Here is an 18485-nt window from a genome sequence, read left to right as displayed (position 1 = left end):
AAGAAAGAAAGAAAGAAAGAAAGAAAGAAAGAAAGAAAGAAAGAGAAAGGAAGGAAGAAAGAAAGAAAAGGAAGAGGAGAGGAAACAACAGAGACCATGTGGCCTGCAATGCCTAACATATTTACTATCTGAGCCTTTATGGCAAAAGTTTGCCAATGCTTGCTATGGAACAATAAATATTTAGGCGAAAAGATCATCAAGCAATAAAACACTGAAACCTTTCTATTTATGGATCTATATCCTTGATGCATGCCAAAAGAAAATTTGAAGCAGATATGATTCATCCTATGAAATGTTTAGTGTGATAAATATCTCTAATATTCAGTAATATCCGGTCCTCTATTTTACTTTGAGTATGCAGAGAAATTCACTTCTTTGCCCTTTCGAAGTTAAGCATGGCCTGTGACCAGCTCTGATAATGATAAACTGAGAAGAAATGTTGCACCCCGGTGGAAGCACCTAATTACCAGTGGTGGATACTCCAGCCTTCTCTTTCCAGGCTGCTGCAAACCTGGAGCCTCCTAGAGAGATGGTGGCAGCTGAACAGACTACAGAGCCCCCTGCTGACTCAAAGAAGAAATGCAGCCTGAGCAAGAAAGAAGCCCTTGTTAGGGATTTTAGGGGTTGCTATTAGCACAGTGTGCCTTGTCTAACCTGACTGTTACAGTTAGTCAATCTTCCAGGTGAAATGTAGAATTGACAATAGTGCAAGGAGAGAAAGTAGTCACCCAAAATCAGCCTCCATTCCGGAGGAAATCTCGATGCTTATTACTTAATTCTATCACTGTTTTTCACAAAAAATAACCTTAAAGAAACAATGTTGACTGTGTTAACACAAAATTTGTATTGATCGTGCCTGATTAAGAAAAGCACTATGTTGGGGCACCTGGGTGGCTCAGTCAGTTGAGTGTCCAACTCCAGATTTTGGCTCAGTTCATGATCACAGGATGGTGGGACACAGCCCTGGGTCAGACTCCACACTGAGTGGATTACTTTCCCACTATTTTCTTGTCAACTATACCATCATCAAAAAGTACTTTTATTGCTTTTCCCACCACAAAAATAATGATTTATGACTCATCTTTAAATAAAAACATTTTACTTGTTATTGCTTTAAAACCATATTTAAAAGGGAAAACTTATTTTAAAGTCAGGCAACGGGAAAAGAAACCTACAGGTCTATATACACAGGGACACATCTTTCAATTCCATGGCCATTTTGACATAATGAGAGCCCATTTGTGACAGATTTGTTCTGTTAGTCGAACACTTACCAAGTACTACCAGAAGGGTCATCATTCCCAAAAGCACTGAAAGAGCCATCTTCCCTCTGATAGAGAAGTTCTCTCTGATAACCTAAAGACACAAAAGTACATAATCAATGTAATCACAACTTGTAATGAGTGAATTTCTAATCATGACTTTATATTGAGGAAACATGAACAGAGAATGCAAAAGAAGATATCAAATTAACAACTGATATTGAATACTTTCTATAGTAAGTGCTGTGAGAGATTTAAAATATCAACACTTTTTAGGTAAAATAAGAACTGTGATAGCCCCAAATAAAATTCAGAAGAATACTATAACAGAGACAACAATCCTAGCCATTTTAAAGCAAGCAAAATTAAAGGCCAAGTTTTATTTAACTCTGTAGCATTGACTACAATAGTTTCCATGCTTAATCATCTAAAACTGTTTGCTACCTAAGAAAAATAGTATCTAAAGTATCATAATTAAAGTTTAAGGCTAAAATGAAAAGTAAAAATACTTTATATTCTTAGGCCAGCAATAGCAGGGGGAAATTGCTAAATAACATAAGGCAATTGCTTTAAAATTTTTTGGCCATGGCCAACTGAGGTAAACCAAAGGACCAACTGGTGTACCTACCACCTCAATCCAAATTTTCACTATAAAAAAAATGGGACACTGGGTGGCTCAGCCTTAAGGTTAAGGATCTGACTTCAGTTCAGGTCATGATCTCATGGTTTGTGAGTTTGAGCCCTGCATCAGGCTCTGTGCAGACAACTCAGAGCCTGGAGCCTGCTTTGTTCTCTCTCGCTCGCTCTCTCTCTCTCTCTCTCTCTCTTTCTTCCTCTCCCTCTCTGTCAAAAATAAGTAAACATTTAAAAACATTAAAAACAAAACACAAATAAAAAAGAACTGGCAGTGGTAACAAAGTCTCACTACAGAAGTAAACTGAGGAGGGGGTTAAGGCTCATGCAGCTGCTTTAATAAAAGCAGATGTTTCATATTCACAAACAAATGGTTGCAAGTAAGGCAGATGTTTCACATTTGCAAAGCAATGCATGCAGGTCTCAAAGACCAGCGACTGAGAAATCATAGGCCAAACACTAAAGGATTCACCAAACAACCCACAACAAACTAGTTGCTAAAAATGAAATTAAAATAGCAGTAATTTATCCAAGATTCCACTACAGGCGGGTGATGTCACATAGTATGAACTTTGCAGCATGGTTACATAGAGCCTGGCAACCAGAAACATTTATAAAATGTTGAATTTAATCCCTTGTAAACTCTAGTAACAAAAAAAGTTTACTTTATGAATAATACATTTTAGAAGAATCAATAACTAGAATGATTCATATTTAACAAAACATGAGCATTAATGGTTTAAAATTAGAGTTAATCTGCTCTTGCCATGTCCAAAACTTTCTCCTTGACCCTTTCCCAAGACTCCCAGATCTGAGTATCTGATTTAGGCTCCAATAAGACAAAGAGCGTAAAAAACAAGACACTGTTTCATGGTGATCTTTAAAACCTATAATAAAAGAAATATAAACAACATCTAGGTGATATCAAAATTCTGCTTAAAGAATGGGTTATGACCTCTTCTAAAATACTACAGTACAATAATTAAATATCCAATCTTTATCCAACACTATATGTCAAGAGCTGTTCAAAGCCCTTTCAGATATTAACTCAGGTAATTCTCACAACAACTCTACGATGGAGATGCTGTTTAGAGGTTGCATCTTCAGAGATGAGGACACTGGAACTCAGAACACGCCAAGTGCAAGGTCATACAGCTGGAAGGTATTGAAGCCAGAAATTAGCCAACTTCTTTGACCAGACATAGCCAAGGCCTATGTCCACAGAGCCGCTGTCTCCTGCTGGCTCACAGAACTCTTTTAGTGATTAATGTACGAAAAGTCCTCAGCACAATTCATTTTATATGGCAAGTCCTCAATAAACAATAAGTATTACTCAGTACTATGAGCACAGGAAAAGGCTTTCTAACCATCATTTTTTTTATTGTTTTTATTTATTTTTGACAGACAGAAAGAAACAGAGCGTGAGCAGGGGAGGGACAGAGAGAGAGGGACACAGAATTCGAAGCAAGCTCAAACTCACGAACCATGAGATCATGACCTGAGTCAAAGTCGGATGTTTAACCGACAGAGCCACCCAGGCGTCCCATCTAACCATCCAATTTCTAAGAAAATATTTAATAAATTTGATTACAAAAAAATGTTTTAAACTTTTCCATGGCAGAACACACTATTAGCAAAGTTAAAAGATGATGAATTAGAAGAAAATATTTGCAACATATAACACAGATAAATGGCTAATGTCTCTAATATTAACATATACATTTTATATATATCTTTATATATTATTACTACATACCTATACATATACTTCCACAAAGTATCTTTTAAGTTTAGAGAAAAAAAAATAAAAATCCGACAGGAAGAAAAATGGACAAAAGACTAAAACAATTTTACAAAATAAAAAGAAAAGAAAAAGAGGGAGAGAGAGGGACCTCAACATATGAGAAAATGCTCAACTTCATAATAAGTGAAATGAAAATTAAAACTACATTGAGATACCATTTCTCACCCATCCTATTAGCAAAGATTTGCCACTTACTCTGTTGGGAGGGCTGTAAGGAGACCAGTACCTCGTTCATTGCTCGAGGAAACTCGGAATGTACAACTTGTACAACAAACGTACCAGTACCTAGACCTTGTGACCTAATAGTCCCACTTCTAAGACTCTACCCTGAAGATATATGTCCAACAATTCAAAAATATGTGCAGAAAATTATTCATTCCAACATTATTTGTAATTGCAAAAACACTGGAATTAGGGGCATCTGGGTGGCTCAGCTGGTTAGGCATCCGACTCTTGACTACAGCTCAGGTCATGATCTCACACTTTGTAAGTTTGAGGCCCACATCGGGCTCTGTGCTGGCAGCTCAGAGCCTGCTTGGGGTTCTTTCTCTCTCTCCCTCTCTCTCTCTGTCCCTCCCCCACACATTCTCTCCCCCCGCCTCTCTCTCTGTCTCTCTCTCTCTTCCCACTTCCCTTCCTCCCTCCCTCAAAATAAGTACACAAACTTTAAAACAAAAATACTGAAACTACCTACATGCCCTTGAATTGGAGACTGGTTGAATAAACTATAGAACATATCCAGTGGAGTCTATGAAATTGTGAAAAAAAAAAGATGAGGAGCATCTCTCTGAACTCAAAAGAGTGATTTCCTGGATGCACTATTAAGTGAAAAAAACAAAGTCTAAAATAGAATTCTTCCTATACTACCATTTGAGTAAGAAAAATAAGAAATAAGAAAAATTATATGTTAATTTCTGCAGAGAGAGAGAGAGAGAAACGAGAAGTGAAGTTCCCCACAAGGAGTTGGGAGAAGAGATAGAAGAGGGAGAGATACTCCTTGGCATATACCGTTTAGGATAGGCTCAGCTTTTGGAAGCATATTAATGTTCTACATATTCAAAAAAAGAAAACAAATAAGAATAGCAAAAATGATAGGCATTATTAATACTACTTTAGCTCACTCCAACATGTTTTAGTTTTCATAAACCTTGAAAATAACACATCATATAATCTCTTCCTTTTTCAGAGGTAGTCAGAATTCACAGAAAAGCAGAATAACTTTCTAGTGTTTACAAAGGAAATTAGCAAGAGTCCAAGATATTCTCCCTCAATTTCTAATTCAAGACTAAATCCAGGGCACCTGGGTGGCTCAGTCAGTTAAGCATCCGGCTTCGGCTCAGGTCATGATCTCACAGTTGGTGGGTTTGAGCCTCGCATCGAGCTCTATGCTGACAGCTCAGAGCCTGGAGCCTGCTTCAGTTTCTGTGTCTCCTTCTCTCTCTGACCCTCCCCTTCTCGTGCTCTGTCTCACTCTGTCTCTCACAAAATAAATAAATGTAAAAAAGAAAAAAAAGACTAAATCCACCAGATAGCAGAGTTTCACTGTGAACTCAATCTGACAGAGGAGGGGAGAGGAGAAGGAGATGAGAAGAGGGAGGGAGGGATGGAGAGGAGAAAGAAGAAAAGAAAATGTTCAGGACCCACCATCACCACAGGAGGTGCCTCTGTGGGAAGAAGAACTAACATCTAAAAAGAGGACCATGTGTCTCCAGGCCCCCAAATCACATCAACAACTGCAGTTCCAAGTATGAGTTATTGTAAAACCAGTCAGAGAGAGATGAGATCATGCAGATGAGATCAGTGCTTATGGAAATCACCCCTCAGGAGGCTGACCTCCAACAGTCCCCATTAATATCAACAACTAACACCATTTCACTCCTAGGGGCAGCCAGCCCAGAGGAGTGGGAGGACTCACAGACGATCTCTAGTTGTGGAGCACATTTCTTGAGCTGGCTTAGATGACACTAGTCTCCAAACCCCCAGCTCTGCTCCCATGGCAGAACAAAGGAGAGAATCAGAACCCCGAGAAGGGAACCTCTGTGACTCTCCTAGAAGTGACTCTGTGACTCGGAGAGGTTTCCTTCCTCACCTTGAACCAGCCATGCATCATTAGAGAACCCTCAGCTGCTTATCCTGCAAATCAACACCATTCCACAGCCAGTAAAGGACACTGTTGACTTGGCTGGAATATTTACCATAAATACAACAATTCAACTTCCAGAGATAGTCACCTCAGACTTTTCGTGATAGGTAAAAAAGGCACAACAATGGTCTTCTCTAAAAATTTATGAGGAAGTAAGAGTATTGCCCTAAGTTCCTAAGTTTCATGAATATCTTTTGAGTTAGAAAGTAATAGTTCAGTAGGAATTAAATGACACTTCTGAAAACTAAAATGCAGAAGAAGTCAAGAGTTGATAGGATAATGACCCAGTAATTGTTATTTATAAAGGGCCAGACAAGATACATACTTACTGGGTCATGAATTTTCTTTGGAATAGCCATGAATGTAAAAAATTTATAATTTATCACAAGAAAGATGAAAACACTGTTCATAGAAACAAATAGAAAAAAATTCTAAACATAATGTGACTTGGTCTACTTCAAGTGTCAAAATTACATTTAAACAAAAGAAGTAAAATCAGCTCCTTGTAACTCGATCACTCACCTCCTCTGGTAAAAAGCTGATAAAAATATTTTCTGTACTAAAAAAAAAAGTAATAATCCTCAAATCCTTACTCTGTAGGATATGGAACATGAAAGTGCAAACTTACTTCCTGGATTGTTAGTTTTCCAGTGTTTTCACTATCGCCTCTAGACACTCCTGTGACAATCAGAAGCAGCATCAGAATTCTCAAACCCATGTTTCCCATTTTTATTTCAATGGGAAAAAATATAATGTGTTTTCAACCAGGCTTGGTCTGAGTCTACACTTGAGAAACAGAGCCATGGGCACTATGATCTAAATATCTGAGGAAAACAAGTGGCTTAAATTCTTTAATTCACAGGATTTCCAGTCCTTATCAAAAACAGTTTTTGTTTATGGTTCTATTTTTTCTTTTTGACAGCAAAAGAAACTTCATTCAATGATGTAGCTGTTATTTTGAACAAAAAAACAATGGGTTAGGTTACAAGGTTCCTGGGCCAACCATGATTTAAGTAAAACAATGCGCTGTTCATAAATGACATTTAAATAATATAATCATGACTCATGCCAAAGCCACTTTAATTTCTTGAAAAATAAAAACAACTACGGTATATTTAAAGGACTTTGGCAAATGTGATGGTAAGAGAAAAAACAAATGAGAAATGAGACACTGAGTTCAAAATGAAAATCATTATAACCAAGAAGCTTTTGTCCACTACTTTGAAATACAATTCAGTTCAGCATGTGAAATGATGTGTTTGGGGAGCTCCATCGTGTAGACTTCCATCAGCCACTTGGCCTGCCCAAAAGGTGAGCTGAAACCACCGGTCCCATTTCCTAGCTAAGAAGAACCTGCCGAGGCCAGGTAGAAGCTTCAGTATTCATAAATAATCTCTGCATTGTGGAAACTCGAGAGATGTTCTGAGCCCAATCCCCCCATTACGATGATGAACATACAGAGATTAATATTGACAGCAATTCACTCATCCAGTCTGTTATTTACCGAGGTGCCTAGATAGTGACACAATGGTGAGAAGATGAAACACAGTGCCCACTGTCAGAGAGCTTCCCTTCTAGCACAGGAGGCACACAGATACTAGGTGAACAAGATAATTTTAAATAATGTTAAGTGTGGTGAAGAAAATGAAATGGAGTCCTATAAATGAGAGTTCTTAAATGGGAAAGAAAGGCCACTCTGAGGGAAACACCACCTAAATGAGATGAGAAGGAGCGAAGCCATGGAAAGACCAGGGAAAGAGGATCCCAGGAGAAGGAAGAGCAAAGTTAGACCCTGATGCACCCCGGAGCTGGGAGTGTTTGAACGCAGCCAAGAGGGAGCCAAGGGAGGGCAGCCCCAGGTGAGCTCAGAGAGGGCGGCAAGGCCAGGTCGCCCACTGGAGAACCCATTAAAGAATTTTAAGAAAGGAAGTGGCATGATTTGAACATTTTCAAAAAATCCCTTTTATTATACTTGGAGACTGTGTTGAAGAAAAGTGGGCAGGCAGAGAGGCTTTTTAAAGGGAAGCCTCTGGAGCGGCCCAGGTGAGCAGTGACAGTATTTGAGCATAAGGATTCACCAGGGGAGGGAGACAGGGGAAGAATTTCACATTGGCTTTTGAGGCAGATGGACAAGATTCCTTGCTGACTGTGGACGCTAACTCCCTGGTCAGATGCAACTAACTATAACATAGTTAACAGTTATTGGGTGTTTACTGTGCCAAAGTGTGAAAATATTTAATCTTCAAAACTGCCCCACGAAGTGGGTATTTTATTAGCCCTGTCTTACAGGTGGGAAAACGAGGCTGGGGGAAACCAGCCCAACATTACAACTCATAAAGCATATAAAATATGGAATTGTATGGCATTTTCTAAAATATTTTACCTTATGTCATTGAATTATCCCATTCTATATATATCAACTTATAAAGCAACAATCTAGTTCTTATGTACTTTCTGGTTGAAGTCACACTAAATTTTGAATACAAGTCAGAATCTTGTTTTCAGACGGTAGAGAGTTAAAGTATGACAATCCCAAATATTTCTCGTCTCCTTTAATATAACCATGATGCCAACGTGTAAAATTTCATTTGTTTTTAGCACAGCACAGACTTCCACAGGGAGCACTTGGTGCCACTTCTTAAATCTTGTTATAATACAACTTGAAAAAGCCAACTCTTGTGTTTAAATATTTAAATATGAATGATCTACAAATACACGTATGAAGAAGGATCATTTTAATGTTTATTTGAGAGAGAGCAAGAGAGAACAAGTGGGGGAGGGGCAGAAAGAGAGGGAGACAGAGATTCCCAAGCAGGCACAGAGCCTGACATGAAGCTAGAACCCAGAAACCATGAGATCATGGCCTGAGCTGAAATCAAGAGTTGGACGTTAAACCAGATGAGCCACCCAGGCGCCCCTGAAGGAGGATCATTTTAAATGGGCAGCTATGTATGGAAAGTACCAATCGCTAGATCTTTGAGAACTTCCTGGAAGACCTAACCACATTCGAGGCCTACAGGGCTCGTCTCTAACCTGAGGGAAACTGTACTACTACCACCTTCCCCACAGCAGCACTCAGGTCACACCCAGCTCTGATTCCAATTCCTGGTCCCCCTCAGTTTGTCCTCTCATGCAGCATATGGCTCCTGACTCACAAGCCCCTTCCTCCTCTCTGCCCTTGACCATGCAGGCCTACCCTAGGGAGAGCTTGGGGCATGGACCAGCCCCCTCTCTTGGAGCCCACATCTTACTGCTCACTCTGGTCTAATCTGACACTTCAGATTCTAACCTTTGCTGTCTCCTTCCCTATAGGAGCCCACGTTCCTCTCTATTTTATCAGGAGCCCCATTGAGACCTCTTACACATTGGCCATACTCAAGCATCTTGGTCAATTCTGGACCTTTTCCATCCTAAGCTTACTGCTTTTAACAACCTAAGAACATTGCAAAGTAAAGTCATCCTTCTAAAGTGGAAGAGCATGAACTCTAGAACCAGATCACCTGGGAGTAAGCAGGAGTAAGTTATGTAACCACCCTACGCCTCAGTTTCCTCATCTGTAAAATGATGTTACTAACAGTACACCCACCTCCTAGTGTTTGGGAAGAAGTAAATGAAAACATTTGTAAAACATTTAAACATGATTAGTTATTACCACTATTACATAAAATTTAGTTCAGGATAAACAAGTCCCTACATAATGAGGGAACCCGGAAGAAAAGCTCACATCAAAATAGTGTCTTTAAGCTTTCTAATTCTTAACTGTGGCGAAGTTAACAAAACTAACAACTGGCCTCTATTTGCATTTAACCCTTTCATTCTTAAAAAATAAATAAATAAATAACCAAACACTTGGGAGTTTAGAAGTGTGAACTTCATTTTTAGATTATACTAAACACGGACTTTAGCATTTTGCATAAGCCATTCTAATCCTCACAAGTTTGATGGCAGCAGGTATCCCAAATTGTACAGAGAGATCAACTCAGACACACAGAGATTTTGCTAGAAGTTCCCTAACATGGAAGCACAAAAGCAAGACTGAAATTTTGGGTGGTTGGCTTCTGGAGTATTTGAGGACATCAAATTTACATTATTCTTGTTAAAAATGTTTGTGTTTCTCTAAGTATGGACTTTAAGAGAATGGACTCTGGGGCCAGGCAATGAGTTCAAATCCCAGTCCTGCCACTCACTTGCTGTGTGACCCTGGGAAGGTTACCTTTCTGTGTCTCAGTTTCCTCATCTGTAAAAATAGGAAGACAATACTAGACTGTGAGCATTAAACGAGTTATTGGGTGTAAAGTGCTCAGAACACTGCCTGGCACATATAAGCACTCAGCTCGTGATAAATGTTCATTTGCAAGTTGCAGGCACAAAGCGTCTGGTGTCTGGGAACAGACGCTTCTCAAGGAGAAAGGGGAGAGTAATCTCCAGCGTGGCATTTTTCTGAAGGGCCGGCAGGGCCTCCCCATACAAACTGTTCCCTCCTCACTCCCACCTCCTGACACTTTAAATGCATCGAGAAGGTGCTCACCCCATGACACCACATGTGTTTATGCACAAACTGTCTTCACTGAAGAGAGAATTCCTTGAGAAGAAAGGCCCTGACCTCTGTTTCCTCAGCGGTAGAAATGACACTGCCACTAACAGACGCTCCATAAATGAGTGATGAATAAATGAACACTTAGTCCTCTAGATTTTTAAGTAGCTTTAAATTTCAGGTCTCTTATTACAAGCCCGTCGGGGCACCTGGGTGGCTCAGTTGGCTAAGCATCCAACTTCAGCTCAGGTCATGATCTCGCAGCTCACGTGCTGACAGCTCAGAGCCTGGAGCCTGCCTCGGATTCTGTGTCTCCCTTTCTCTGCCCCTCCCCAACTCATACTCTGCCTCTCTCTCAAAAATAAATAAACATTAAAAAAAAAAACCCATCTAGGTACTAACGCCTTAAGCTTGTTAGCAGCAATCTGTGATGATTACATCTTCCCACCGCTTATTCTTCTAGCACATTTCAGCACCTTCTAGTCCTACAACCACACAGCAAGACAAATCAGTTTATTTTGAATTATGGTCTAGGGTGAACTCTGCTTTAAAAAAAAAGTTTTTACAAATAAAAGCATATTTCTAAAATGCTTACCTTGCCTCATAAATGAAAGGGCTTTTTCTTTTAAGTTTTCTGTCAGTTGTTTCTTTTTAGTTAGGTAATCCAAAACATAAATATTTGGAGCAAAATTTATCATATTCTGTTCACCACAGCCATAAGGCATCCGAATCAATGAGGCTAAGCCACTGATGGAAGAACCCAGGATATCTCCTGAAAGCACAAGATATTCAATACATTCAGCAAATACTCAATAATGGTACCTCCTGGTGGTAATAAGACTCCCACTAAGTACAGAAGGCATCAGACGTTGAAGCAATAATTATTCCACTGCTTGGAACAGAGTACAAACATTACAGCAAGCTTTTAGGAAGACTGGCCAAACAACTGATAACACAGTGGCAATGAACTTGTAAATCATGCGACACATCATACTTTTAGCTCAGTTAAAGATGTGGCATACACTAGGCAATAAAATAAGTTTAAAAAATAATTCTTGGACCAAAATGTCAGGAACTGATCATAAGAAAACCATCATTTTTATATAGGAAAGGAATGTTTTATGAGTAGTATTCTTCACATATCTAGAACTTCATTCTGGTTTCTTACTAATACACTACAAACACTTGAGAAACAATTTTTTTAATGGCAAGGGTTACAGTAGTTTTCACTGTGTTCTATTTAGCAACAACAAAGTAGAATTAACAAGTCAAAGTCTTTCAATGAATATCAGGACCAAAAAGGGTTGGGAATATTCTTCAAAGTTAGAAATCTAAAATTAAACAAAATGCATGCTTAAGAGACACCTCTACCCACATTTGTAACATGATGACTCAGGGAAATACATAAAAATTCAGAAATACAGAGGCTGAGTTCTAATTCTGACCCCACCGTGGTTGAGCTGTATGGAGAAGAACATTCTTCTGTCTAGTTTATTTTAGAAATTTATATCACACCAATTCCAAATACTCAGTGAGAATCTAATTCTAAAATAAAAAATTTTTTTAAATGATTCTAAAAAAGAAAGCCCTCTTTTAAGTGAACAGTCTGCAGCCATGCTAGTATATGATGTCTTAAACTTTAGATGTTAACACAGAAAAATAGAGGTTATATTATTACCACTTGTGCTTTTATGGTTTTTAATATTCAAAGTGAACATAAACTTAGACTTTCCATATTCAAAGAAGCCAAACTAATATTCACACTAATATTCTGGGCTACCAAGTGGATTTTTTAAAATAAACACCATGTAGAGGCACCTGGGTGGTCAGTTGGTTAACGTCAGCTCAGGTCATGATCTCACAGTCTGTGGGTTTAAGCCCTGCATTGGGCTCTGTGCTGACAGCTCAGAGCCTGGAGCCTGCTTCAGAGTGTGTCTCCCTCTCTCTCTGCCCCTCCCCCGCTCACTCTCTGCCTCTCTCTCTCTCTCAAAAATGAATGAACATAAAAAAGAAATTTAAAAATAAATACCATATAAAAATACAACTTGGAAGTCATTCTTGGCATCAAACTTAAAAATTAAACCTTAACAGTATTTCAGTAACCAAAGATAGATTCATTCAATGTAAGAAGTGGTGGTATACATTTGAAATTCAAGGCTTCTTCCCTCTGTGTGTAATATGTGTGTGGGCGTGTGTACTGCATCCCCAGGGGTTGTGCTACACCTCCCAGCATCACAACACTGTGGGAGAATGTATTCCCCTAAATAGAAAGCTTATTTAATTCTTCTTAAGAATTATACCCAAGGTGATCAAGCCCCATGTGGGGCTCCAAGCTGTCAGCACAGACCTGCTTCAGACTCTCTCTCCATCTCTGCCCCCTCCCCGTTCTTTCTCTCTCTCTCTCTCTCTTTCTCTCTCTCTCAATAAATAAATAATACTTTTTTAAAAAATAATTATATTCAAGGCTCCCAAAAAGTCCTCAACGGAGGGCTTAGTTATTAGAACTATAATGGAAATCGTTACACCTACAGATGAGATTTATAAGAACTTCCAAAAAAGTGCCTGACATCTTGAAGACCTAACAAACTATTTAGATTCGTTAATCTTCATTAATCTAAACATTTCCTTCGGTTATTTGTAAAACACAACTATACAAACAAATCCTTTGTTTGGAAGCTATGTTTAACAGTTGATGCAAAAACACAGTTAGGTTGCCAGAAGGTGAACAGGAGAGGGTGAAGCCAGTGGCTTGCTTCCTATTATAAAGGTTATCTGTGTCCTGCACACAGAACTGCTCTAGGCAATAGAGCTCAACCTTTGGTCATCAGACGCACTTGTGGAGCCTTTTCAAAATATACACACCCTAGCCATAGCTCAAGATTGTGTAGGTTGGTTGTAAAAGCTCCACATGAGATTCTGATATTCTCAGTGGTTGAGAGCCACAGAAGCCAGAAGCTCTGCTCTTAGAAATAATCCCTCCCTCAAGGTGTCTGCGTGGTTCAGTTGGTTGAGCATCCAACTTCGTCTCGGGTCATGATCTCACATCAGGCTGTGCACTGACAGCTCGAGCCTGGAACCTGCTTGGCATTCTGTGTCTACCTCTCTCTCTGCCCCTCCTCCACTCATGCTCTGTCTCTCAAAAATAAACATTGAAAAAAATTTTTTTACTTAAAGAAAAAGAATCCCTCCCTCCAGCCACGTTATGAATGGGCCCTGCTACTCAGAGAGTGGTCTTCACTCACATCAGAAGCATCAACTGGGAGCTTGTTAGAAATGCATAACCCAAGCCTCCACCCCAGGCCTACTAAACCAACATCTTCCCTTAAACAAGATCCCCACGGGATTCAGATGCACACTGAGACTGAGATCTGGCCTAGGACACATATCTGCTAGTCCTTCTGTTGTAATCAGTGCTTGGTACCAACTGTCACATACAAACAACCCAGGAGTCATGGTGATATACTGTATTCTTACCAATTGTAGTGATCTGAACTCTCTCACTGCCACTCACTGTGTTGGGAGGAAATGAGAAACTCAAAGTTTTCAAGGGAGTTTGTAACTTGTGGACAGTCAAGTCTAACAAGATGGATTGTGAATACAATTTTTCTATTCCTTCAGCCTGTTGGGAAAAAAAAAACATGATTAACATGGTCTCCACTCATCTATCTACAGAGAGCTTTATGCAAATAGTAAGATAAACATCTGTCTGCACTATGCATACAATTAGGTAAATATCTACCATTTTTTATTCCCTCTTCAAATCTGTTAACAAATGCTTACTTTCTAGTTAAAGTAGATAAAACATTGCATGAAACAGCAATGGAGGGGCGCCTGGGTGGCTCAGCTGGTAAAACATCTGACTTCAGCTCAAGTCACAATCTCATAGTTAGTGAGTTCAAGCCCCACATCAGGCTCTGTGCTGACAGTGCAGAGACTGGAGCCTGTTTCAGATTCTGTGTCTCCCTCTCTCTGACCCTCCCCCTCGCACATTCTGTCTCTCTCTTTCTCTCAAAACTAAATAAATATTTTTAAAAATTTTTATTAAAGAAATAATAGCAATTGAAATGACAAAGGAGAAGATGAAAAGGTAATGAGAAAAACTCCCTGAGGTAAATCCTATTATCCAAAGAGAGATTTAAAGAGAGAGAGAGAGAGATTAAACTCCTTGCCCAAAGGCACACTTGACAGAGCCAGCATTCGAACCTAGGGCTGTCTCATCCCAGAACACAAGTGCTTACCCATTAGGCTGAGGTTTTCTACATAATGCCTTCTCTAAAAAAAATCTACAAAATTTCTTCTAACTATACATTCAAAATACATACAACTGTAGATTCAAAATCTACATATCAACTTGGCATGATTTAATAGGACCCTAATGTAACACAATTTGTAAATGTAATTAATTGACTGCAAAAGAGATTTGCTATATAGGCATATCATAAATTTAAAGAGGAAAAAGGTGATTACTTCCAAAACGTATTATGTATCTTTACATACAGATGAGATAACAATTAGACAAGACCAGGAGGATGGAGGATATGACCTACTAGATCTTGCCAACAACTCTAACCAAGAGAAAAACCATCTTCTGTTTCCTTTTCAATTATGTATTTCCATTTCATTTATTCAAACATTTATTTACCTTCACTAAAATCCTCTGGGTGATGGCATCAGAAGCAGTAGGTGAAATGGCTGTGACAGTGATTGGAATTTCCCCCAGGTGTGTTGGCTTGACTGGGAAAACAACAGTTGCCCCATCCTCACTGGGAACCAGAATGGTCTGCTGGTGTCCTGTCGCATTTATTTCACTTACAGCCATTAGAATATCAAATTTGTCACTTTTCTCAATGATTATTTTAACCTAGAGGGAAAATTATCAAAAGCTTTATATAATAAATACTCATCAGTAAGGTGTTGCCTTACCACATCAAGTGCTATTAATCCATAGGCTCAAGGAGGAAGATGAGACAGAGATTCAGCCAAGGAGAAGATGAGGTTATCAGGGAAAACTTCCTTTTCCTATGTTCTCCTTGTCCACCTCAAGATACATGGGAAAATGAAACTCTTCGGGTCCATTTCTAACACTGAACTCCCACTAACATTAAATTCTGTCATTATCCGAAGGCTCTGAGTGGGAAGGATTGCCAGAAAGGTTATTTCATGTCATGACATCGCCACCAGCCTGATTTAACCACGTCATCCCAGACACTGTCCCATAAGAAAACCCTCAGTCAGACAGGATGAAATATTATTACATCTATTGAGAGTCTTGGCTAAAGTTATTTCAAGGAAAGAATGACACAGACATTAGTCCTGAAGCATATGTTGGTTGTAAAGTCTGTCCAATTTGCCAATCTTGCCAAGAACAGCCTTTACCTAGGCCTTACACTTCATGAATTGTTTTCCATTTGTTTTCTCATCTGTTTCTCAAAATACTTTCTGTAGAGAGAAGAATTATCATTCCCATTTTACAGATAAGAAAATTGCTATTCAGTTATTTGCTGATAAGGGGTAGAGTGGGACACTGAATCTAGGCCTTCTGATTCCAGATCTTTTGCCCTTTACAATGTACCATTGTTGACTAGGTTAAAAAGTACAATTTAAAAATAATTTATAAACATAGTGCTTGATGAGATTGTGGCATTTTCATGTAATGAAGTTAATAACATAGTCCTACTTACTCTGGGGGGGGTAAGAATTAAAAGAATTAATCACTTGGTTATTACTACTATGGGCATAACACAAACCATGGCCTAATCCTGCCTTCCAGGGAACTGACCAGCTAAGGAAACATAAGGCACATGACTCAAAACACAAAGCCTTGTATTCAAAACAACACACTGTATTCAAAACAAAATACGCTAGAGAAGCATGGAAACAACACAGAACAGAACCGGTGAGGAAAGGCATCCTAGTGTTAGGCCAGATCTCGAGAGGAACAGGTCCAGGAGCACAGAATGGCAGTGAGAAGTGGCAGTACCTCCAGGTGCGAGGGAAGGCTGGGAAACAGGACAGGGAGTCAGGAAAGACACAGACCTGCCTCACACACAGTGAGGAAGTTATGTAGCTAAAAAAGAAAATGTGCACAAGAAATTAAGAAAGTACAGATACACTAACACAATCCTTAGACATTAATAAGTAGAAATCACTGACAAAGTATGTTTATTTTCAATCTCTCAGAAACGTATAAAATGCTTACACGCCAAGATGCCTAAACATTAATAACCTTGTGTGTTTTCTACATTTTTCCCTGAAGTGTTAATGATTAACAAAACTTTTAATACATTACCTCAGTGGCATCTTTCAAATAATTGAATATGGTTACTTCCAAAGCAAATTCTTCACCTCTGATAACAGAGTAGGGAAGATTCAAAAAAATAAAAAATGGCTGGAAGGCTTGTAGCTGAAAAAAAATACAATGAATACATATTTTATTAAAGTCAAAATGCTTCACATTTCATGCAATTAAAAGTAAATCTCACAAAACCTATGAAGCCTATAATTTCATGTAGAAATGCCCACTTTTCTATCAATAGAAAACAAACTACCTTCTAACATACACATGCACATGTACTTCCTCATGGGTGACCCAATTCTGATATTGGTGGCAAATCCTTCAGGGGAAGCTGAGCCCCTACCCTGCCTCTGAAAGCAACTGTTGATTAGTTGAGGCCGATGGTTGTCACTGGCAGCAGTAATTTCCTCTAGAAGTTTACTTAGACATTTGTGAAAGTGTCTTAGATTGTCACAATGATTGGGAGGTACTAATGACACATAGTGGGTGGAAGTCAGTAATGCTCAGGACAGAAGAACTGTCCCTTGTCCCTCATGGCTCTTGACTATCTCTCTTCAGACATTCATGTAAAGTACCTTCTTATAATGACCTGACCTTAAAACCTAGTTCCAACTTATATATGAACCCAAAGCATTTCTCAATACATATTGTTCATATATATAGCTATTTTGTAAATCAACAGAAGACTGCTCTTTGTTTTGTTTGTAAGTTTACCAAAAGTTGTTCATAGTTTCAGAAGCTGATATCACCGCAGGCGGTACTACTCAAGGTATTTGAGGGCTGAAACAATACATGTACATCAAACTAGATTTGCAGCTGTAACACACGGGAGATTCTATGCCTGGAGTAAATAGTCAAATATGTATGTCTCCTAGTACAGCTATGACGGATCACTCATATACTGTAATATATATTATTACACATTACTTTCCTTTTATTTCTCCCTAATATTTCACTTAAGGCATCATATAGATTTCTTTTTAATTGAGTATATAAGTATACTGTATTTTCTATGACTTTCATTGTAGATGGCAAAAGGGAAAACAAAATATCTGTTATAAAAAAGGGGCTTCAGGTATGACAGAGGTGAGAACTACTGGTCTAAGACCAAACATGGTCATTATGTTCCTCTTGCCAGCGACTGGGTCAGGAAGTGACATATGCTGCAGTCTGACCAGAAATGTGAAGCCATGTCTGCTAGGGGACATCTTGAGAAGTTCTGCTCATCCTTATCAGAGGGACACAGGGAAATGCTCTGTTTTCTGGACTTTGGAAACATTTGGATTCATTCAATAATAAACCTTTTACCCAAATCTTAATATGAACGGAGCACCATTAGGAGTTTAATATAGCTCACATTCTAAATTAAAAAACTAATAAAAAAAAAAAAAAAGGAAAAGTCAAGGAAGCTCTAAACACTGATCAACATCATAAGCAATTATTTTTGAAAATCCACTGAAGAGTGGACCCTTTTTTTTTTTTTTTTGCTTTGGGCACTTTAACATTCACAAGCATCTCCTTCATATACTACCTCCACTGGAGTTCTGGTTAGTCCAAGACCTAAGTCCTCAGAGATCACGAATGCAGTAGCCACCCAAGAAGTGATAGAATCAGGCACAGTAACTTCAAATTCTTGGTAAATCTTGGAACTAAAGGCAAGATTTTTAAAAAGTCACAACACAAAGAACTGACACATTTCCAAAAAGTCAACATAACCTAAACCATTTTTGGAAGAGTTTAAATTTTCCAAGTTGTTTACTTATCTAAATTTTTTTTAAGTGAGCATGAAATGGTAGATAGCAAATTCTCAAGGA

At 38.8% G+C, this 18485-nt stretch overlaps 1 protein-coding gene across 1 annotated transcript in view; it reads right to left on the bottom strand.

The window, feature by feature from the left end:
* Positions 1-18485, bottom strand: part of CD109 (CD109 molecule) — a 126061-nt gene that overhangs the window by 21497 nt on the left and 86079 nt on the right. Inside the window, exons 19-24 of the mRNA XM_029945229.1 lie at positions 18203-18320; positions 16666-16779; positions 15019-15237; positions 13851-13995; positions 10972-11148; positions 1275-1356 (exon numbers count right to left, since the gene is read on the bottom strand). Coding sequence (XP_029801089.1) covers positions 1275-1356; positions 10972-11148; positions 13851-13995; positions 15019-15237; positions 16666-16779; positions 18203-18320 — 855 coding nt within the window. The remainder of the gene's footprint in view (positions 1-1274; positions 1357-10971; positions 11149-13850; positions 13996-15018; positions 15238-16665; positions 16780-18202; positions 18321-18485) is intronic.

The sequence above is a fragment of the Suricata suricatta genome, chromosome 7 (assembly GCF_006229205.1).
Source record: "Suricata suricatta isolate VVHF042 chromosome 7, meerkat_22Aug2017_6uvM2_HiC, whole genome shotgun sequence".
Classification (NCBI taxonomy): domain Eukaryota; kingdom Metazoa; phylum Chordata; class Mammalia; order Carnivora; family Herpestidae; genus Suricata; species Suricata suricatta.
Note: the sequence above shows the minus strand (reverse complement) of the source record. Positions and strands in the feature narration are given on the sequence as shown.